This window comes from Cimex lectularius, unplaced genomic scaffold (genome assembly GCF_000648675.2).
Source record: "Cimex lectularius strain Harlan isolate CLEC.00 unplaced genomic scaffold, Clec_2.1 scaffold1, whole genome shotgun sequence".
Classification (NCBI taxonomy): domain Eukaryota; kingdom Metazoa; phylum Arthropoda; class Insecta; order Hemiptera; family Cimicidae; genus Cimex; species Cimex lectularius.
This window is the reverse complement of record NW_019392813.1, coordinates 2,066,472-2,090,877: the sequence shown is the minus strand read 5'-3', so window position 1 is coordinate 2,090,877 and position 24,406 is coordinate 2,066,472. Positions and strand designations below refer to the sequence as shown.

The window sequence follows — 24,406 nt, the reverse complement described above, 5'->3', positions numbered from 1 at the left end:
CTAATACTTTAAACTATCGGTTTAAATAATTCCACGTGCCAAAGATACTGGATTTTCTAAATTACACTTATTTTTATGATCATAAACAATTTGAATTTTTTAAATATGTACTTATTGTAACAAGTAGCCAGAAAAATTCATGCGGTTTGTCATTTTTTATTGTTTTATTACCATTAATCAACATTTCTATTTACATAGGAGGATAAGATATTTACATCACATAATACCGAGAGGATAATGCATCAGTTCATAAAGAAAAAATATAAATTATAAAATATTTTCTTTATGACTTCCAAATCCTTAATTCGTATGTTCTTATTGTATGAATTTAAGCTTGGTACAAGGGCAGCCGAAAATTAAAATTTTCATTGATTTAACGAAACAGTAAGTGAGTGCACTGCCCAAAAGTTGTTCAAAAATACTTCTGGGAATGAGAAGATTAAAGATGAACCACGAGCTATCGAACATGATTCATGTCAGGAGCTTAGCAGTGTTCAGTGTAATGATGTTACCAGTTCCCTCGTTGGACCATTGACAATCCGGTCTCCGGGTGGTACCTGGGGTGTTGTGGATTTTTTTTTTTTTTTTTTTTTTTCATGGCCGCTTTGTCTCCAAAGTAAAATAATCCGATGCCACACTGTTTTTCCTTTCCTTTTCGGGAAACAGTGAACCCTCAGGGTGAAAAAAAAAAAACATGAAAATAAAATATTAATGTTTTCTGTATTGCGAATAACATGGAAAATAAAAAAGAAACAAGTTCTCTTCAACAATAAAAAAAGGAAAAAGAAACAGTCAGAAAACAAAATTGCATGAGAGTAATTAAAAGTTCGAACTTCGTTCCAGGGCAGTTTTTCCCTCTCCATGATGGTAAGAAAATAAAGTTCAAAACAATAAAAATGTCTTATTTCGCCTTTTTCTCCAACTCATCTACACTGAACCATTTAAGATCGAGCTTTGCCTATCCTGATATCCCCGCTTAGTGCCACCTGGGCCTCCTTCGGCTCCTGAAGACCACCCTCGTGTCTTCAACCTCACTCAGCCTTGCCGAGGGACCCTCTGGTCTCCCCAGTGCAAATTTTTTTTCCCGTTATATTTTCCACTTGTAACATTGAAACCATTTAATCTGGCTTAAATCGACTTGGGAAGACGTGGAAGCTGAGTAAATGGGTTCTTCATAACATAACCAGCGTCTAAACATTTGCCTTGTATTGCTTTCATGGCACGAAGCATGTGTTTTTTGAACAGATTGTCTCATACGATGAAAACTAGATCCTGTACACTAACACCAAGAGCTATTGTCTCCAAATGACACTGTCCCATTGATGTGAAAACTAAATATTCACAAACAAAAGATGTTTTGTGTTAGGCGGAGTAAGGCAGGCATTGTGTGCTATGAACTGCCACATGGTCAGACCATCACCACAGAAATCTATTCAAGCCAACTGGAACAGCTCTCTTGCCCAGGCCCAGAAATAACCTGTGTACAGAAAAGGATTTTCACTAGGTCATTGTGGAGCTCTTATAGCTAGAATGACAAAGGAGCTGATAATGAAGCTTGGTTCAGAAGTCCTACACCACTCTCCAGACCTGGCCTCATCTGATTTTCACCTTATCTTAGCAGTGGACAATCATATGAACAATCGGGAGTTCAATAATTGCCAACAGTTGGAAAATGAGCTGAATTTATTTTTTGAGTCCCAGAACCCAAACTTTTATAAGAAGAACATCGTAACTTGTTTGGGAAAGGAGATTCTAAAGAGACAATTTCCCCATAAAAAGATAGTCTTAAAATTATTTTAATTGTAACAATTATACCCGCATCAACTTTTCTGGTTACTTGGTAGATAAGTGACAAGCAGTGGACCTTTTGAATAATTTATTGATGGATTTGTTTAATTTATTCAATTTTTTTTCCAGATTTATAGCCTAAATGGAAAGAAGAGGATGTGGAATCAGAAGGTGGTTGACTGACATTTGCAGTATTTGTTGCTTAAATTTAAATATCACAGTTTATTAATAGATTTAAACAAACAAGAATGGAATTGTACATTTGGTATAGCTTTGCATTTAATTTGTAAAGTTCAGATTTAAACGTAATATTTTTTAGCCATGACGAAAGAAATATATTATTGAAAATATTATGTAAAAAAGAAAATAATTAAACTTTTAATTTACATACAGCATAAATATTAATTGTGCATAGAAAAAAACATTTTGAGTTTCATTTTGTTGAAGGTTTTCTTTATTTGCTGTTTAAAACAAAACAAACAAAAAATTAAAAGACAAAATATATCCAAAATCAAATTAAATGTAGTGCTACTGACCGAAGAGTTCATTCGATACATTTGTTCGTATTTTTGTTAATGCTGTGTTAAGGACTAGTACTTCAGCACATGTTAATCGTTTATATTAAACATCTCGTATTTATTGCTGATTAAAAAAAAATTATATGGTTAAGTCTCCACACTTTGAACTTTCACACTTCTAAATATTATTAAACATCTTGGTTATATTAATGTTATACATAAATTACAAAAAGAAAAAAATTAAAGCAGATATGAACTTTGCCATCTAAAAATTACAAACTATTTGCCTCTATTTTTTTTCTCTCTTAATTTCCTGATATTCCTTATTTTTGCATTTAAGAAATAATAAAATTGATGATTTGTTACTTCTGAATGTTCATAATCATCTGGTAGAAATTTCATGACTTTGAGTCTTGTCTTTCTTTTGCCTGGCTTTGGACGCACAAAACCTGGGTCCAAAGTGAAAAACAAAACAAAAATAAACCTGCAATTTTGTAAATATTTCAATAATAGGCGGCGCAACACATTTCATACTTTCATCGTCTGAATCGCTCGATACGACATAAAAAAAGTTTCACATTTACCTGAGATTCGATACATCACGAATAGATATTTCTCCGTCGGATGTTTAAAAGTTTATTTCTTGCTGTAAGGCGTTCTTCAAAATGGTCTCGGTGCAAAAACCAGTGTGGTAAATGTTCGTAGACCGATTATTATTTGCTGATTAGAGCAATACAAACTGTTGGTTATTAATGAAGAAATCAAACAAAAGTGCATAGTTTTTGCATGTATCCTTTGAATATTAAAAAAAAACCTAACTGCACCTCTACTTACTTCTTCCGGAAGATTCCCCTTTTAGAATTTCTTTTCTGTAAAAACAAAAAGTTTTTTTTTTTTAATGAATATTATATTACATATAAACATAATGGTGCAAATTAGTGTTGTATTATGTACTATAGCACTAGGTAATTGGAGTTGAAATTTTCCAGTGTAACTTTGACTTATTGAACCTAATTTAAATAAATTGAAAAAGTGAGGATAATCCAAATCAATAGACACAATTAGAGTTCACGCTGGATGTCGGTCTGCAAGTCATTAAACCCGTGCTGAACCAGCGATGGATCACTTTTTGCATCTGCAGGTTTGTCAAACAACACGTTACGGCTTTGCGCCATCTTCATCTCACTAAAGCCGGTACAATGCTGAAACGCGTTACAGTACAAAGTTAACAAACCCGAGAGTGAAAACGGACCCAATGCTGGTTCAGCATGAATATACAAAATTGAAAATACTTTAGAATTATTAACTTAAGCTAAGCTTTAGCTTACTAAACACTTTTTATATATTTCGCTAATATTTTAAGTTGATAATAAGTCTGCATTTCCCAAATTTTGTTTACAATTTAATTATTTGTTGAGAGGCAAATTTTGTCCACTGATATTAAAAAACTTAAAATGCGAATTTTAAATAAGATTTCACTGACACATTTTTTTGACATTGAAAAAACATTGAAATCCTATTTGTTTGAGTATCACACACTTATTTTCATACAAATTTAAATTGTGATATTTCCTTCTGCGGTTTGCGGGTGGTAAAACTGTAGTTTTTTCTTTATCAATTATGTGTGGTGATTAGTGACCGTTAATCGATAATTATTCAGAAATCGTGAGATGTGGTCTGGTGAGATGTAGGTTTCAGAAAAACATTTTCTTTATCGTGCCAACGTTTCGATCATTATTGAGATCATCTTCAGGGCCTGGGATTTACAAACATTGTTTACATTTATAATTTACAGAAGACAAACACTTTGAATTAGTAGAAATACTTTGATCGAATATAAAAAATATATTTTGCATTGTATAAATTCACTTTTCAACATCCTAAATGTATTTGTTAAATGTAAACTAGTTTGTAAATCCCAGGCCCTGAAGATGATCTCAATAAAGATTGAAACGTTGGCACGATAAAGAAAATGTTTTTCTAAAACCTACATCACACCAGACCGCATCTCACAATTTCTGAATAATTTACCAATTATCTTCGTTTGGCTATTAGTTGGGCTGGTCTGTCAGCATTGTGCCATCTTCAGTGTCTGTCATTGTGCTGCCAACAGACCAAGATGATCAGGAACGATAAAATCGATACATTTTGTTATAATTTACTGAATTCCATCTTCTTAAGATTTAATATGTTAAGTTTATGTAAACTGCAGTGCCTCATTGCTTGAAGTTTGGTCATCTGTTGAAGGATTTCTGTTCAACGTGTTAGGCAATATGGACATACGAGTTGATTTTCCAGATATTTTCCATAGACTACATGAGTAGATCGAATATATCTTTCATAGGAACTGAATTTTTCTGTAGTCTGCGTACCAGAGAAAATATTTTTTTGGATAAGCATCCACCCAATTATGTATAAAACCCGACCTTGGATGATATTGAATCCAATATAATTTGGGTTGTTGATTTGTAACTTCTAACTCATGCATAACTTGATCAAGGTATTTTTTATTTTATTTTTAGAATACTTTTTATACTTTTTAAACAGTTCAAATTACATTTTCACAGACACATCATTTAAAAATTTTATTATTAAGTTATACACACTGGGATTCTTTAATTTCTACTTTCCGTAATTGGGTGTTCTACACCTTCTTTCTCTAGATCCTGGTAGAATTTATTTCTGGCCGATGAATGTTGTCTGCAGTGAAACATTATGTGCGTTAGGTCCTCCTTTACTCCGCATGTCACAATTAGGGTGTTGTTTTATGCCAATCTTGTGAAGATACACTGCGCAGATGCCATGGTTTGTTCTTAACCGATGTATGGTGGTTGTCTTTTTTTGCCATGTCTAGTTTGTTAAACCGCGGTTTTATTTTCACAAGTGGAAATAAAGTTTTATAAGCCATTCCCTTATCCGAGGTAGAATATTCAATTTGCCATTCTATTTGAATTCTTGTTTCCAATATTTGAAAAAGGTCTGTATAAGGGATCTTTATGATTCTAGGGGTGGGTAACTGTGTGGCATTTTTTGCAAGTTGTCGGCTTTTTCGTTGCCCATATGTCCTTTAATCTACATGAAAGAGACCTTTTTTTTTAAGTGGAAAAATTGTTAACAGTCTTTTTTATGTCAGCTACAATATAATTTTTGATGGTAGTAGATGTGTTTTGCAAGCACTGAGGCTGTCTGTGCAAATTTTAATGCGATTCGTTGTAGGAAGGTTGAGTGTAAAGAAAATTAGCGCTGCCTTAATTGCTAATAATTCAGCTTAATAAATTGATATCTCTGCCGGCAGAGGAATTGATTCCCCTTTATTGATGCTAGGGCAGAACCAGGAGCATCCCACATTACCAGACATGAGGGGTCCATCCAGTTAAGTGGATAGTTAAGACCAAACAGTTACATGGTCATTAGGGAAAAGTTCCTGAAGATAGCAAACACTTGTTGATTAACCACTACGGGATTTTGTCCGGAGTAGTCTTTTAGTATATAGCAATTAAGGGGGTTTCTAATTATTTTTTTAAAAAATTGGAAGGGTATCTCTTTGTTCGATTTTTTCTTGAAATTTTGATAGAGAGGTAAAACTTGTAATCGGTGTTGATTTTTTCTTTGGTCAATATTTTTTTGTTAGATTCATTATGGACAAATCACAGATGCGCTGAGCAAGTGATATTTTTTTCACCATTTGGCGCAACACAAACCGTCCTGCCAGTTTTTCTCTTCTATGTGAAAGTGGCTGATGGTTACTTTCAGCTTTGATTATGATTGGGGATGCTCTTAAGCTTGCTCTTCTTTATTATGATAAGGTTTGCAGTTTCATGATGTATTGCTTTATTGTATGGTTAAGTCACTCAATTGTTTATTATATCCCTGAGATTAACAGAAGGGGTCGCTTCAAGTCCTAAAGGGTGCTGGTACCTGGAGAATCTTGTAATGGGAATGGAATGAGGATGGTCATTTGCCAAAGAGAGGCAGGACCTCAGGTGAAACAACGAGGAATGCTTGACAGACAGGCTTTTCACATGGAGTGAGTATGGAAGATCATTTTGCCAGAGGAGGCAGGGTTTAGATGAAGCAACAGGTCGAGGAACTCCAGAAGGCTGGGAGATTGTAACTTGGTCAGAGGGGTGCAGGCCTTAGGCAAAGCTAGGAGAAGAGGAACTCTTGTCAGAAGGAAGACAGCCATTTTCATAAGAGGGGCGGGAAGCAACGGTAAAAAACAGAACAGACTCGTCCTGATAGAAGAGAAACAGGTCTAGGATGAAAGATCATTTAGATTTAGACAATGTAGTGATGAGAGGAACTTCTAATGGAAGGGAAAAGGATGGGAGATCGTCATTTTGCAGGTAGGCAGGGCTTCAGGTGAACGGATAGAGGAGCAACCAATACTTGTCTAGGGGCCAGGTTTCTTTTTTTTTTGGAGGATTGATTTAGTTGGAAGGACTTGGCCAGAGGTGTGGAGGGCTTCAGTCAAAGTGCCAAGAAGATGATCCTGACGGAAGAGGAGCAGAGCCTTTGGCTCAGCGTTAGGATGGGAGTGTCACTTTGCCAGAGCAGGCAGAGCTTTAGGCAAAGTAGTGATGAGAACTTTTGATAGAAGAAAGACATTCGCTTACAAAGAGGAGCAGGGCATCAGATGAAGCAATGGGAATAACAAAAAGTCAAGACTCTTCCTGATAAAAGAGAGTCAGGGCCTTCTGCCTGGGGCTAAGACGAATGATCGTCCTTTGTCAGAGTCGTGCAGGGCTTTAGGCAAAGTAGTTATGAGAGGAATTTCTGGCGGAAGGGGAAAGCTTCCCATGGAGCGAGGAGAGGAGCAACCAACACTCATCTAGGAACTAGGTTTATAGGTAGGAACAGTTTTACAGTTAGGGGAGGTAGGACTGTAGGATCAAAGAAAGTTCTCTCTATTCTTGTCTTGCACTCCTTGGTCTACCTTCTACCATCTGCACATTTTCAAAGATCTGATCAGTGATTCAACATCACTTGGAGGATGTAAAAGAAGAGGTAATTTCAGTTGGATCCCACGTACTTTTGCTTAAGAGCTGCAAGACTGTTCAGGCTGTCCAGGTATGCTGGATGGCCTTGGTATACTGGAGAGCATCTAATATGCTTGCTAGTTCTACACAAAAATATGGAGAGTGTTGAATAATTTTTAATTATTTTAAATTTAATGTCAAACTGTTTTGTTGTTTTGATCTTGACGCATCTGGGTTATACGTTTACGTTTACATTTTTGGCGTTATTAATTGGAGTCATTAAATAATACTAGAGGAAGTGGGATTTGAATAAATGAATAATAAAACCTTAAAAATAATAAATTCATCTCTTTATTTGATCTTTTAAGGATTATGGTTCGTGCATGCAGAAATAAATACATTAATTACAACTAGACTAGTTTTAATTTCACTTACAAAACAAGCATTTATTTTTTTAAACTATATCAGGTACTTAAAAATTATCTACAAACTAATTTTTTTTTTTTAAATAAATAAGTACATAGGTTCATTAAAATAAATAGTAATAAATAAATTATTAAGTACAAATTTAAGTAGAATGACTAGATTACAATTAATTCAGGAAACTAATTGGAGAAAACAGGGTTTACATACATCAAGGACTTTTCTGACCGTTAGAAAAATAAAATTTTAAAGTAGAAGTAAAAATATACAATTTTTATAATTTAATAAATCCTGATTATTTTTAAATTTTAATTTGTGAACAAGGCACAATTACTCACTTTTTATAAGTATTTACAACCTGCCTAACTATCGGGTTGTCCGGAAAATAATGCAGGATTTTAAGTTTTCATTAAAAAAAATCTATATAAAATATTCTGTTTACGTTTACAGGATTACTCATTTGTATGAATGNCGGGATTTAATAAGTTACCAACACGTTGGGAGAAATGTATTGAGAGTATGGGAAATTATTTTGATTAAAGAACATTGCTTTAAAGTAACTAGTTTCTTTTTTTTGTTTAATACCAAAATCCTGCATTATTTTCCGGACAACCCAATATGAATACTAAAGATCTATTAGTCTCATCTAATATCTACCTCATCATTTGATTCGTCCGCTTCTAAAAGTAGTTTGGTATCTTTATTTTTCCCTTTCTTTTTATGCCTATTAAATACTCCTTCTGCGCTGTCCATCATACGCAGTATGACAGCTTGATCCGATGTGTCCATAGGCGCGACCGAAATGTCGCGCACTGCTCTAAATTTACCGCAATTGTTCAAATGTTCATTTTCAAGTCGGAAGAAGTTCCAGACAAATCTTCTGAAAATAAACAGAACGTTCATTCAATAGCGAAAATATACCTAATAGTAGGGTTATTATTATTACAGAATATTCTATATTAAGAGTTAAAATTCTATTCAATCTAAAGTTGAAGTTTATAGGCCATAATTTAAAAATTATGGCCTATAAATTTCAATTTTACCACGTAACATACAACTGACTCTCATTATCCGGGAATATGAACGTACATTGTAAAGAAAAAGTAAATACAAGGGAAAATGGCTAGGGTTATTATACTTCCTAATCATGAACACTGGATCAAGGTATAGTCTTGAAGAAGAAAGTAAATTCAGTTGTTTCTGCTGAGCTATCGACTTATTTTTAAGGTCATCATCAGGACAAAACAATCTTAAATATGTACACAAATTGACATATTTAAGTACCTTGATCCAGAGTTCGTGAGTGAAAAATGGTTGATACTTCTAACACTGGGCGGAAAAAAACTTACTATATTTACAAGAATTACTAATTTAGCCTAAATAAATAAATAAAAAGTGGAGAAAAATTTATTTTGAAAAAACAACTTGCAATAGGGAATAAGCTTAGGACAGATATTTTATAATATTTCATTTATTTATTTTTAAATTAAAACATTATAGATAGATAGATATATTGTAAGTTTGCTAGTTTTTGTGATCTGCTTGACCAATTAATATCTTTCAATTAATTAAGGTTTTTAGTTGAGATAAAAAAGTCAGTGTCACGAGCTTTATTGTAAGTGTTGACACCAAAATTAAGTTTACTATTGTGGTGTAAATCAAGGTATTGAACATTATTACTCCAGCTAATATTTGAGTCACCAATTCTTATAGTTTCCCTAAGTTTATGATGTCGTTTTGTGAAAGGTTTTTGCAGTATAGCAAAACTAGATAACGAGAACTGCAGACGAAACACCTTGAATTTCAGGCTTTGAAGCGTTTTCTTCTATCTGCATACCAATCAAAAACACTTTCTGTATCCTATTGACAATGTTATTTATGAATAATTTTCAGGAATGAAGTGTGTAAGAAAAACACTTTTCATTTTCAAGAAAAGCGTCTGAAAAAGACGAATGAACAGTTGTGTCAGATTTATATTTGGCAGCCCCTGAGTGTCCAGAGTCTCACACCTGTAATCAGATCTATCCTGTCTTTATCCTTCCTTCCGTAGGAAATATTTCCTAAGCAACTTCCTTTACTAACCCCTAAATCCTCGTCGACCTTACTATATTTTCTGACTAGTTCAATTCAAATCATCCATCCAATCTCTTAACCCCGCTCGTCTTCCAATGACCTCCACATCTGTACAATCCTTCCTAGCCACAAATCTCTAGAATTTTCTTCCTTTGCGTCTACAAAGCCGCCTTTCTTACTTCTTTTAAATCCCTTTTGTACAAACATATCTCCCTCCAGGAAACATAGCCAACATAGTACACATTATTAGGCGCTTTTATTACATAACAAAGCTTGTTTATTTTTTTCTCAAGTTTTAAGTTTACAGTTTGTGATAATGTTTGCACAAGATATTATTATTATTATTTTTCCCTAAATTCTTATTACTGATACTATTATTACTATCTTTTTATATTTTGTATTGTCTTTTATGCAATTTTATTTCACTATATGGTAATGTCAAACCCTTTGTTAATTCAAGTACCATATTTATAAACTTTTTGTGAACTTATTGTTATTCTTAGTGGACTCTAGTCCTAGAATAAAGAATTCTCTCTCATTTTTCCTAATGTTAAACCTTTATTCAGGTCATCTTCAGGGCCTGGGTGAATTACAAAACAAATGTTTGGAAAAAATAATTATAGAATACAGATGTAAATAACAAATTTTAAATCAAATCTTTTTATTTATTTTATGGTTTATTTATATTTCGGCTGGGAATAATTCAGTCTTTACTAAGATGCCAAAGCTTGATTTTTGCGTAATTGTTTTACGAGTTTGAACTCAGTCGAAACTTAAAAAATTTTGAGAGGCACGCCCCAGGAGTAATGTACCACCCTTTGGCACTGTGGTCCACAAATATCGAGAGACGATTCCTCTGGGTGGATGAGAGAGGTGAGAATTATCGTTCAAGCACCAAACAAACCGACCATCATCCCAACCACCTCACCTCGAGGGATAATTCCAAGCCGTGTGCCTGCCCTACACACTTCCCGGATTAAAAACCTTTCATTCTCAGGTACCCTTTTCCACATGAGTATATTCTGGGATGAGGTGGTCAGTATCTCCCATATCTTCGGGCAATGGGTGTCCCCAAGGTTTCACAAGCTCACCCTTTCGGGTTGCGCCAACTCCGCCCAAGAAGTCCACCCACCGCCCACTTGAAAGACAGTGGTTTGGTTTATATGAATTCTAGTCCTTGGTTTATTTCCACAGATATTAACTCCTGATCCATACTGAGTCTTAAGCCAGGTTTCCATTGCGCAATCACTTGTGCAACTGTTTTGCGTTGCAGATACTTGGACTGCAAAACTTTTGGAGGATATTTCGGCGTGAGCTGACTGGCTTTTTGTAAGATGCTAAAGATAAAACTCATCATAACAAGAGAGAGGTTGCGTGGGAGGAGATGAGCATCAAAATGGAACAAAGGCAAAAAGTATCGCCATGATAGCAAACGCTGATGCAGCAATTGGTGTAGTTATAAATCGTATGCTTGTCTCACGCAAATTGATGGTTCACCTTCTTTTATTTCTATGTTGTGAAATGTTTCACCTCCTGGAAATGGTTAACCTGAGATGGCGTTTCACAAATGATTCTCGTATTTAATTGCTCAAGGGATTTTTTCGCACACTGGAAACCCAGCTTTAGAGCCATCTGTATACCATACAGTACACAACAGCTGAGATCCCTTTCTCCCAGTCTGTTCCTTAATGGGAAAAAGCTTAATACATTGTAAAATGTAAAAATTGAACTAGACGAGTGACTATTCAATCAAAATCCCAGTAATTTGGTCGTTACTAATACTGGTCTGCCTATCTTTACTGTGATGCGTCTCTTTGTTACTAGGATAATCGGTAACGGCCAACTTACAGGCTCATCACAAAATCCAAGAAGTTACAGAATGTGTGGAAAAAATGGACTTCTAGAAAAATTATTTGTTTGTTTTATAATTAAATTAATAATGTGTGGTGTTTAGTGGCCATTAATTAATGATTATTTAGAGATAATAAGATAATCATTAATACAGCAGTGTCGAACCATTGTTTTGAACGAATACATTACACACATCAACAATCATTTTTACCAACAACTATTTGGCATAGCCGTGGGCAGCAACCTAGGCCCAATACTTGCAGACATAATTACAACCGAGTGACAAAATTATAGACACACCCCTAATTGTTATGATTTTTTAATGTAATGGGTTTGTACTACAAATATTTATTCAAAACACATAAACTTTATTTTTTCAGTAAATAAGAGAAAAAATTATTAAAATACTAAAATTAAACGATTTTGTCTGCGACAAAATTATAGACACATGGGATAAAATCAATTTAAAACAAGGTTATAATATTTTGTGGCATTATCACTCAGTTTTATTATTTCCAGTAATCTTTCTGGAATGATTTTGTACAAATTTTGAATAAAATCTTGAGGCAAATTATTCCAGGCAGTGGTGACAGCTGTTTTAAGTTCGTTGACATTGTTGTACTGCTTACAGTCTTGATATACCATCCCCGATAATTTTCCCCATACATTTTCTATAATGTTTAAGTCTGGTGAGAGTGCAGGCCATTCAAGTTTTTCAATGCTGTTCTGTGAAAACCATTCTTTAACAATTTTTGCATTGTGTATGGGTGTGTTGTCCTGCTGGAACATTGGAGTCCCTTCGCATAAATTGCTGAACTAGTTTTTTCTTTGTCCAGTAATTTCTTGTAATATTCCGAATTGATGTGTTTTGGAAGAAAACAAAGATTCCCTTTTTTATTACACCCAATCAAAGATCCACCACCTATTTGGCGCCGTGACAAAATTTTTTTCTTCTTTAGTTAGGTCATGAAAGTAGTATGCGTATCTGTCCAAATTGAATTTTTTTTTCGTTAGAAAAAATAACTTTTCGCCAATAATCTTAATTTTTAAAATGTGGTTTTCAGTAAATTTGACACAGGCTAGTTTGTAGTGGGGTTTCAGAGCTGGTTTGCGTTTCAGTTTTCTTCAGACTATGTTTTCAGTTTTTTTAAGGAATCTCTGAACAGTTCGAACAGAAACATCAACACCTGCCTTCTCTGCGATGGCTTTTGCAGTTGAAAAGCTGTTTGAAGCAACGTGCAGGATGTGCGATTTGTCTCTTCTGGTCAAGGAAGGAGGTCTTCCAGAGCTATGCCCTCTACCGTAGTTTTCACCTAGTCGTATTATCTTCGATACCGATGAAAAACTTCGTTTTATGCGTCGGGCGATATCTCGACAGCTCATTCCATCTTCATTGAGCAAGTGAATCAACCAGTGCTCCTCATCAGAAAATTTTCTTCCTTTGGGCATTTTAAAATAACTTTGAATTGCTCCAAATAACTCACAGTAATCACTTTACTAAGGTACAGTGAATACTGAATGATTTATTCATTTTTATTTGGAGTTATAAAATAAACGTAAACAAAATGTGTGTCTATAATTCTGTCGCAGCTAAATCAAAACAATACTGTTTATTGAGATGTACATTTGTATAAGATTATCAGATCAAGCCATTTTCAGAGTTAATTTTCTTTTAATATCATGAACAATATTCTAACGGCAAAAGAAATCATTTTTGACTGTTGAAATCGTGATTTTTTAATGTGTCTATAATTTTGTCATTCGGGTGTATCTATTACCGTAACTTCCTTCCACATACCCATGCCATTCATTCAGATGTACATCACACTACTATCACACAAATTAAACACATTTCTTTCTTCTGATAACTTTAACATAGCCTTCAAAAACTATAAAACTATTCACACTCTTTTTTTTCCAAAATTAGAGATCCCACACCAGTAACAAATAAATCTGATGTAATTTGCAAAATCAATTGTCCAGAAACTTACATCGAAATTACATCCCAATATCTGGATAAGAGGGCAAAAAACTCAAACAAAATCCTACAGCACTGGCTACCCATCATTTTGAACACCAACACAATTTCAATTTCAACAATCCAAAAATATTAAACAGAACAAAACAAACATAAACGTAACTTTTTGGAAATAGTTTACATCAACAGAGATAAACACAGCATCAATTATAGAACAGACAGATGTAAACTAAGTAGCAGCTACACTATCATTAATCAAATTCTATATCAATAACATACACAAAGCATATAATACAACATGTAAAACAATCATTACATTCCACACATCAAACAATTCTACATAGTCTAAATCTTCAATAATTTATCTCTCCTTTTTATTAGCATTAATCCATAATTAATTTTATTAATCCTGTCTATAATAATCTTGAAAAGATAACTAAGCCCGAATGTCAAATCATTACCAGTTTTTCCCATTGTAGGCCACTTGCACCTCAAAGAAGCCGACTCCTCCTAGAAAACTGGATTTCTATCCCTACTTCTTCAAAATCCAACATATATAAACAAACGGAGCACCCTCATGCAGTAATTCTGGGCTTGGCTTTTCATTGCTCCAAGCTTCGTTTATAACATTCAATACTGCTTTAGCAGTCAACACCTCTTCTTCTTCCTCCTCCCCAAGGAACATTTCCTCAATGTCAGCTATTTTTGAAACTTTTTTTATTTTGACAATGTGAAACAGATTACGCAGATGGCAATCCTCAAAGTCGTAGTGCAACGGCCGGCGTTCCAACAACAGGTCTTCCTTGCTATTTGGCGACTTGACAAAGGGTTTTGTGATATGAAGAGGAAAGTGCGAATTGGGAGATTAGGAGTGTTGCTCTGGCCCTCTTATGGGAAGGAAGAAATTTTAAACTCAAATCGCGGTAAGGCATATTGATTGTTGCTGCTGTGTTTGAATGTTATTATTTTAAAATTAATTAAGGTTTTTAGTTGAGATAAAAAAGTCAATGGCACGAGCGGGATTTGAACCCACGATCTTCGGCTTGATACGCCGCTGCTCTATCACTTGAGCCATCGTGACCTCGATCCACTCCGGACACCAACCTCCCACCTCAACCCCACCTTTCGAATTTTCTCTCCTTTTTGCCATTTTTCAAATGTCGTGTAATCGGATTGGATTTTCGGCGACAAATGAAATGGCGATGGAGAGCTTTAGTGAAGTATACTTCATTTTATATCATTAAATTCACTCATTTCGTGGTCCTCTTGACCAATTAATATATTACAATTAATTAAGGTTTTTTAGTTGAGATAAAAAAGTCAATGGCACGAGCGGGATTTGAACCCACGATCTTCAGCTAGATACGCTGCTGCTCTGCCACTTGAGCCATCGTGACCTCGATCCACTCGGACACCAACCTCCCACCTCAACCCCCTTTATCTCATCTAAAAACCTTAATTAATTGTAATATATTAATTGGTCAAGCGGACCACGAAGTTAGTGAATTTAGTTATTATTTTATTTTTTCCGCTCTGGAGAGCACTGGCTCAGTAAATATTTTTTCCCTTTTGGTAAATTTAAATCCTTTTTTTAAATCAGTAATTGCAATCTTAGATGTAAAACCGTTCCCCTTTTCAATGCAGATGGATACCCCTTTTGTTTATTTCCCCTAAGTTTGTTGAAATTACCCTATGATTGTTTAAATAATTTCCTTTAAAATAAACACCTCTTAATATCTATGACTAATTCGTGTATCCCTGGTCCCCCCCCCAAAAAAAAACCCCTTGTCTTTCCACAATAAAAGGACAGGCAATTAATGTGACCAAACTGGGTGGTCACAAACATTATCTCACTAACACTCTCAATAATGACACATCTACACCGAAAACACACATTTTGAGTGAGTAGAAATACTTTGATTAAACCTTAAATTTCTATATTGTGTACATCATTGTATAAATTCATATTAACATCTGATACGTGTTTGTATAATTTAAACAATGTTTGTAAATCCCAGGCCCTGAAGATGATCTCAATAAAGATCGAAACGTTGGCACAATAAAAAAAAATGTTTTTCAAAACCTACATCACACCAGCCTGCATCTGACATTCTCTAAATAATCTTAAATTAATAAGTTTGTAAGATCTTTTTTTTAAATTACACTTAAACAATAATTAATTGTTATTAAAATATTTCTTATTTGTTCGATGTTCTTTTCAGTTCTTAATCTTTTATTTTTCATGAGGAAGACTAAAGTAGACCTTGTAATAATGCTACAATACATTATAATGCATTGAAACATTTCAATTTTACCTATTAAAAAATATACTAGCTCGAAATATCTTAATTTAAAATAATACAAACAGAATTTGCCCATTTTGTTTTTCAATAATAAATTAATTTAAAGAAAAAGAAAAAAAGAAAAATTACATACAATTACCTGAAAACTTCAAGCGGCGCTAATATTGCTACCATAAGTTCAGAATGGATGTAGCCCATTTCTGTAAGTGACATAGAAAGGACCCAGCCGAATCTTAAAATGAGATCTTCAATAATTGCAAAATAATAATACCACTGTAAAAGAAACAAAAATTAAATAGAGATTGACGTATGAGAAATATATAGGAATTTTTGTTTACATTTGATGAATAAACAACTTCTTCCCTAAGAAACTTATTATCGCCGCATTTCTTGTCGAAAAGACCCCAATCCATTTTAATGTCCCAAGTATAGGAGTAACTTGTGCTGACCATTGAGGCGAATATCCACAAATAAAAATAAGGGTTTGCCGCAATACCAATAGACTCTGGAAAAAAAAAAAAAATTAACAAAATAAAAAATACACCAAACTTATAAAATTAAAGAAATATTAGTCAGTTTTATTACCTGTTTGATGGCTTGTCAGTAGGTACAAGTGGGAAAATATAATAACGAAAAAAGACGTAGCGTATTTTACGGCATTTGCCAAATGGGGAAATTTTTCCTTAGTATCTCTGTAACGTCTCAGGCATTGAGCAAAGCGGAACCATGATGGAAGACAAGCTATCACAAGGCGAATGTGGTGGTACTTAGATATACAAACTGAGCCTGACGTTTCTAAAACAGCAGTAGATTGTTTTTAATGTACATTTTTTTTAAATCAATGCAACATGACAATCACCTCCGACTCTATACCAATCATCTAGTTTTATATAAAAACAAGCGAAAAATCCTAGATCGACCAATGCAGGAACAAGGCTTGTAAGCTGATCAGCCAACCAAAAGTCAGCAAAGCCGACGTAGAAAAATGGCGATGCAAAAATCCTTCCCTGAAAACAATAAAAAAAAATCTATATTCAAAATTGGTTTATTGTTTTTTAATCGAATATAACTTTTTATTTTGAATTTATTTAATTTTTATCAATGAAATGTGCCATGATGTTAAATGACAATATTGATTATATTTTGTTGTTTATTAATATTTTTATGAATAAAATGAATATGCAAGATACTTAAACTAATCCTACATGCTCTATGCTAAAATATTGATCCTGGGTAAATGTTTGAAATTTTATGAAATCATGTTTCCTTAAATTTGTTAAAAAACAAAACATTAGTTGAAAGCTGACCGAGTTTTACTTACCAAAACCCTCAGAACCCAAAATCTAGCTTCGTGCCTAAAAGTCTTAGTCGGATTAAGCAGAAAGGCGACCATGATGCCCATCAAGACTAAAGGATTTACAAAAGCCGGAATGCCCAACGCTTCTGCATAAATAAAACTCAATACGCTTAAAGTCCAGATTACTCCGAAAATTGCCGCCACTTCCATGATATGTTGCTCTGACAGATGATTTCTCGGGTCTAATTCAAATATAAGGACATGGTTTACACCCGACGACCTCCAACCGTAAACGTTGACTCCCATTAAAAATATAAATTCCACTAAAAGTAAAGGACATCTAAAAAGTCTAATTGATACTCTCCAGTCGCCTTTTGTGTCTGGATGAAATAAACCTGAAACCGATATAAATTTCATTTATTAAACAAATTATTGTTTCAAAATTAAAAAAATAAAACACTAACCAGATAAAATTACAACACATATTAAAACAATAAACGATCCAGAAAATAAGCCAACTTTGAAAGTCGTCCATGGGCTTTGTTTTTCACCGAGAGGAGGGACTCGAAGACGTTTCATCGCCCTCTGACGATCTCCACCTTCCAGATCATTTGTCACTGTTGACTCGGTTTCTGCTATCAGTCGTGAAATATCTTTGTTGGTGTGGAAATGAGAAGTTACCACATGCTCGTTGTGCCAACGAGCCCCGTAATCTACATTTAATAACTGAAAATATTAAAATTAAAAATTAATATCCCATAAAAAATTTTTAACATCATGAGTATTGTCATAAATCATTCTTTACATTACAAATTTAAAATAATCCCACTTATTTAAAAATGACAAAATATTAAACAATTAGTAAACTTGTAAATAGTTTATAAAGTTATATTGTTAGTAAGATATGAAGATGGTAGTACTATAGAAATGCATAATTAATACAAAGAAGAAATTAAAAGAGTCAAGAATGTTTTTTCGTAATTACTTTTAATGAAAATAATGCATGTACTCATGTTTTTTTAAGTCTGAATACAAATTACATTAAATGGTTTATCATCAAATGTTTTTGTAATTATTATTAAAACTATATTTAGAAAGATGAATTAATTCTTATTGTTATATCAGTAGAGCCTATGGAACAAGTAAAAAATATAAATAACCCTACAATTTTCAATAGTTTTATTAATAAAAAGAAAAACCATTAACGGTTTGCAATAATATGAAATATGCACCCTTCCAACACCATAATGTTGCGAATAATAATCTGCTCACCTCGTTACAATCTTTGGATCGAGGGGTGAAAGTGTAGACTAACAGATGAACATTGTTTGATAAACAGCACTGCATTTTTTGACCATTAAGTATTTTACCAACGGTTCACCATGTAACCAACCTATCAGAAATCAAGTTTTAAGTTTTATTTCTTCCATATTCACAACTGCTCTCATCCGAGGAGCAATGTCATTTTAAATATTAAGATTGTAATGATGAATTTTTCGGGTTCTTTTGATGTTTTCCAAATAAAAGTTTTCCTAAATTATTTAAAATTTGTTCTTCCCTGAATCTGTTGGTAGCTGGATTTGTGTCTATTCTGCCCAGTGAATTCCGATTAATGACAAAACGGGACATTTTATATAAAAATGCATGTAGCTACATAAACAATAAATGACCAAACACATTTCAAGTCAGTGGGAGAATAATAAATCACATTATATTCTATTCAACCTGTGTATTTTCCACAGGTTTTTTTATTTATTTAATTAAGTTCACTAAATGAAATAATTCTCTTCAAAGTGACGTCAAAAATTTAACGATGTAAATTCATTAACTTGGTTATTCTATACCAACTTTATAAAAAAAAAAAAAAAATTGTGACGTGACAAAAAACCCTGATAATTCATAAACACATTGGCAAAAAAATAGATAAACTAATCATCTAAGTGATTATCGTTAATCGTCCACCAGTTGGAAAATGATGTGCCCTAGTAAAACTTCAAACAGCACATTACCTCAAGGACAAAAATACACTAACAACAGAAAAAAAGCTTCATAAATGAAATTTGACATGCATTCTATTTATGCATACACATAATTTACAAATCAGGATAGACTTTACAGTATACACACTCAAAGATCTTGAATGTGTTTGTTTATTTTCCATAATAACTATGTATAAAGATTAAGTTTACTTAAAATGTAAACACAACATTAATAAATTGTCATATACCTTCATAGAGTGTTACTAATCCTTTTACACTCTTTAAATTAAAAATAATGAAAATCCATTCATTTTCATCCTTTCCAGAATCAACTTGTCGTTAATGGTTTTTAAATTGGTTTTCTTTGAGTAAAAAATTATAATTTTTTTCTTAAAAGCATGGTTTTAAGTCGAGAAAATTTTTACCCGGCCAGATGCTTTGGCCAACGACAGGCTTAGTGTCTATTACATAGCCCAAGTCCTGGGTGTACCATGCTCGACTGTGACGTTCAACAGTTAGAGACAATTGTGCTCTTACAGCACTACAGAATTGTCATTTAATGACTTCCTTGATAGTCAACTCCATGTGGTCTGTAATGAAGGTTCATGACAAGGCTTTGTGAGAATAGCCTAGTCTTTAGATGTCCTGCATCGTGTTCTCTAGTACTTTAGAGCATCAAGTAAAAAAGAAACTTATTCGCAAATCAGCATCTCGCTTGTACAGTTGATCAATGGGGGCTGCTCTCTTCATAGTGGAATGACGGTTTGGTTTGTGGCAACCAGATGACTGGGTCTGTGAGTGGAGAAGACGTGAAGAATGGTTTGCTTCATGTGCCATGCATGAGTCACAGCCTTCTCAAAGGTTGTCAATAATGGTAAGGAATGGAATCAATGTCCATGTCCATCATATAGAATGGATCTTTGACAGCACTAAGGTACATGAGGAAATTCGTATTAATGGATGATGATGTTTGACCGCATGTAGCTCGAGTTGTCGCCATTTTGGAGGATGTAGGAATTGGCCAGATTATGTGCTCCTGACATGAATCCTATAGAACACTGATGGGACATGATAAACAGATGGGTTGGAAATTGCTGAACAAGCGTTGAACAGCTTCAAATCGCTCATTGTTTCACAAGAAGAAATCCAATTGCTTATTTACTCGATGCCTAGGAGAGAGCAAAACTAGGTAATAAATTGTTAGTTGAATTTTACTTTATCACTAAATGATTTTCCAGTATTTTGGTAAATTTTCTTTCAAACTGTCATAATTAAATCATTTTTATTAAAACTCACGAATTTCTGATCTTGTTTAATTTGGTTTACATTAAATGGTTAGGGATGGATAAGACTATACCAAGACAACTCTTATTTTACTTTGTATTCTGGTATTGAAACAGTAAAAACCCAATTTTTAGCTAAAGTGAGGAAGTAATAGAAGAAAATAAACAAATAAAAATTAAAATCATAATTAAAATACGGTATTAGATCAGACAGGTAACAACATAAATTTAATTTTTAATTAGATCTATTTTACTTTTATGTGAAGCTACTTCTAAAAATATTATATGTAACTATCCAATCGACTATTATTGTTGCTAAACCTATGCTATTTTAAATACCAAAAACATTACCTTATCGTGTTTCTTCAATATTTTTCTAAACCCTGTAAAATTGAGATTTTGGTAATTCTGCAATAGGATCAGACTAAGGTAAAACTCGCTAAATGCCAATTTCAAATCTTGCTGCTTCCGCACGGGTAAATCGACCCTGCCTAACATCATTTTCCTCTGTCCTTCTTTCTTCTTTCCTTGGTATTCAGATTCAATGGCTTCACTCAGTTCGCTCTTTAAGCTTGCATATCTTCTAGTCGCCTCGGCTAATTTTTCTACAAAAATAATATAATGGGATAATTTTTAATTGACATATATACATTGTGTTTGGTATATATAGGTACAATGCCAAAGAACTTTGTATTACAAAGCAATTTTTTCTATTCTAATACAAAATATTTAAAAAAATATATTACCAGAAAAAAATGTGTTTATCTTTGCTAATTCCTTATCACAATAATGGAAAAAACGTTCATCGAATTTAGCAAAGTATCGTGTCAAAACTTCAGGTTCCACAAGTTCTGCTGAAGGGGCTGTCTCTACAGCTGCATACAGCATTTGCTTCATTTCCTAAAGGACATAGGAATAATCATTAATTTGAATGCGAATAATATGTGCACAAATATAATGGAATGCGGAAAAATTCTTTCTAAAAAAAAAAAAAGTAAAATCATTACAATAATTTGGTATCACTGTTTTATTTATTTATTACGGTAGCAAAAGAGGTTGTATCAAACCCGGGGTGTTGTGGTATTTTTGGGGGAAAAAAAGAAAGAAAAAGCTCATTTGTAAGTACGTTGGGTTTGAATTCAGGACCACTCACATCCAGGACCCTTACAGTGATGAGTCTCCATGTCAACGCCTTAATAATTGCAACTATCGGCACCCACTATTTAATTTTTCATGAAAACTAACAAACATGTGGATTTGAATGAGTATTAAGTACGCATTTACAATTAAAAAATATAAAGTTGGAAAAGCTTGATACTCATTCAAATCCAAAATACAAGATATTTAACAAGACAAGAAAAAAACAGAAAACTAAAAAAAAATTTGTCCTTAATTTGAACATTTCCATAATCATTATTAATGTTGTTAAATTTATAAGAAATGACCATTTTATAAATGGGCCTCGAATTTTTATATGAGGTTAAATAAAATCCTAAATCTTGATTTTTAACAATTCTCAAAATTTAGTCATCAAAATTGAAATAATTATAAGACTGCTTTCGATGATGGGTTGGTATCACCAAAAGCTAAGAAATAAAATTTGTTTTTATGAATTTTCATAAAACTTCATAACCCTTCAACTTTTATGAATTTCATCACTGTTTACCTGAACACCTTCATACATTCTTAATTTCAATTGACACAATATAGAGTAAATGTGATTTGTATGTGGCAAAAAGTAAACACAAGTCCACAAATTATCTAGGGTATTTTTTATATTTCAATAAATCAACAAAGCATAATCTGGAGTTTGGTCGTTTCTGGTAATTTTGGTCTGCCTACCCTTGCTGTATGTTATGTCAGAAGCGTTTTGACTTCTCACTATTTTAGTGCTGGGCCCTAGCTAAGCAAAAACAGTGAATACATGCTAATCCAAATTATCATTGATGATCAAACTACAGGAAAAAATAAAATACCTTGAAAGGAAATCTTAAAATAAATGCATAAATTGTGAAATTCCTCTCTGTAATCTGTGGTGAACCTTTAATTTGATCATTACTGATCCTATTAGTTATCCTATTAGTAGTATTAGTGATTATCCTCCCTTGGTTGGTCGTATTTTGACCACACCAGTTTTAGTGTTGCACCTCAGACCAAAGTAGCAATGATAGCTGAACCAAAATTATCAGAAATAACCAAACTATGGAATCATAACTCCTCAGACCTCAAAACGAAACCTGACAAATAAATATCTAAATTGTAAGATTTCTCTCTGTAGTCTTTGGCATGGTGAACCTGTAATTTGGTCGTTACTGATAATTTTAATCTGCCTATCCTCAATGGGTTGGTCTGCCAGACAAGTTTTACCTCCTCACCGTATTTAGTGCTGGATACCAGAACAAAATAACAAGAATAGGCAAACAAAAATTATCGTTAATGACCAACCCACAGGCTTAACCCACCAGACCCCAAAAGGAAATCTGACAATATCTAATAAATTATGAATAATTAATAAATTATGAAATTTCTCTCTATAGTCAATGGTGATGTGAACCTGTAATTTAGTCACAATTATCATTCTAGTCTGACTATCCTTGCCGTGATGGTCTATGAGGCATGTTTAGACTTCACACCATCTGGCTGACTCCAGATCAAAACAGCAACGTTAGGCTAACCAAAATTATCTATAAATGACCAAACTACGTTTTCATTATATCTCATACCCAAAAGGAAATCTGACAAATACATACTTAATTTGTGAGATTTCTCTTTGGCCTGAAGGGTGGTGAACCTGTAATTTGGTTGTAACTGATCATTTTGGTCTACCTGTTCTCAGTAGGTTGGTTTGTCAGACATGTTTCGACTTCACCACAATCTTTATTGCTGGGTCCTAGACCAAGATTGGAAAGATAGGTGAACCAAAATGATTGACAATGACCTAACTGCAAGCTCATCACTCCTCAGACCCAAAGGAAATCTGTAATATCTAAAATACAAGATTTCTCCCAGTGGTCTGTGGTGAACCCTGTAATTTTGTTACTGATCTTCCTATCCTTTCTATCCTCGTGGCACAGACAGTCTGAAGATGGCGGAATGATGAAGTACATCTGTCAGGCCAACCCAGCAAAGATAGGCTGAATAAAAACGGTCAAAATTTCAAATAAATATCAGGCTAGACTTAAAGAACATCAAACTACGTACTAAAATATCGAAAAAAATTGCATAACCATCTTTGAAAGCAGATTTGTCATTGCTGATTCTTGTTTATCTAGTATTCATTTAAAGGTTTAAACTCCAACCGATTGATATCATTAAATCATAAACAAACTACATTATTTTGATTGACATGTATGTTTTATTCCGTAATGTAGGGTCTATCACATTGAAGTCATTCACAAAAACTCGTTGAACATCGCTGATATAAGGAAACGAGAAAATTAACTTCATAAGCATACTGACCTCGTAATTGACGTACTGTTTTCTCCATTCCGGCGTGATGTGGGCAATCAAATGTTCTGTAAATTTCATATCTGGTCTGTGAAGAATGCCGAAGACTTCGAAGAGAGAAAAACAGCCGTGAAATAATATAAAGGACGATTAAATCATGGATTTCGTGCAGTTCATTTTGCCCCATTTGAAAATAAAAGTTGTAACAGTGATTGAATGTGTAACCTCCAAGGACGCGGTGATAAGAAACGGAAGGGATTTCCCTGATTGGTTACCCGGTGTCCGTGTCGTCTCAATCGTCACCGCAAACTGAAAAATACAAATTAATTTCACCAAATAATTTATAATTGTTACTTAAAAAAATAAATAAGTATAATTAACGCCAAAATATTATTAGTAAGTTTTTCATTGTTAGCTAGAAGAAAATAAAATTTATCTAAAAAAAGGAACTGAATTTAATGGTTAAAATTTCAATGTATTTCAAAAA

The 24,406-nt window shown here is 33.5% G+C and overlaps 2 protein-coding genes across 15 annotated transcripts in view; one reads left to right on the top strand and one right to left on the bottom strand.

Annotated features, from left to right (window-relative positions):
* Window positions 1-2,449, top strand: part of LOC106661380 (CCR4-NOT transcription complex subunit 4) — a 35,137-nt gene extending 32,688 nt beyond the window's left edge. For all 9 annotated transcript variants that reach the window (XM_024228331.1, XM_024228329.1, XM_024228332.1 and 6 more), the window contains one exon: window positions 1,918-2,449. In XM_024228331.1, coding sequence (XP_024084099.1) covers window positions 1,918-1,925 — 8 coding nt within the window. In that variant the 3' untranslated portion in view covers window positions 1,926-2,449. The remainder of the gene's footprint in view (window positions 1-1,917) is intronic.
* Window positions 2,335-24,188, bottom strand: LOC106661367 (xenotropic and polytropic retrovirus receptor 1 homolog). 6 transcript variants are annotated; one of them, XM_024228322.1, is made up of 13 exons: window positions 23,932-24,188; window positions 21,219-21,372; window positions 20,824-21,077; window positions 17,675-17,936; window positions 17,235-17,605; window positions 16,773-16,920; window positions 16,499-16,708; window positions 16,252-16,418; window positions 16,053-16,186; window positions 8,366-8,588; window positions 3,141-3,175; window positions 2,891-3,045; window positions 2,335-2,790 (listed from the first exon to the last, which is right to left on the bottom strand). In XM_024228322.1, exons 1-12 carry the CDS (start codon window positions 23,998-24,000, stop codon window positions 2,967-2,969), a joined length of 2,106 nt encoding a protein of 701 aa, XP_024084090.1. In that variant the 5' UTR covers window positions 24,001-24,188; the 3' UTR covers window positions 2,335-2,790; window positions 2,891-2,966. The 6 variants fall into 6 exon arrangements, with proteins under 6 accessions (XP_024084090.1, XP_024084091.1, XP_024084094.1 ...); XM_024228323.1 differs by having other exon boundaries at window positions 2,335-2,755; XM_024228324.1 differs by having other exon boundaries at window positions 2,673-2,790; window positions 2,891-3,026; window positions 23,932-24,187.
* Between the last annotated feature and the right edge of the window lie 218 nt (window positions 24,189-24,406).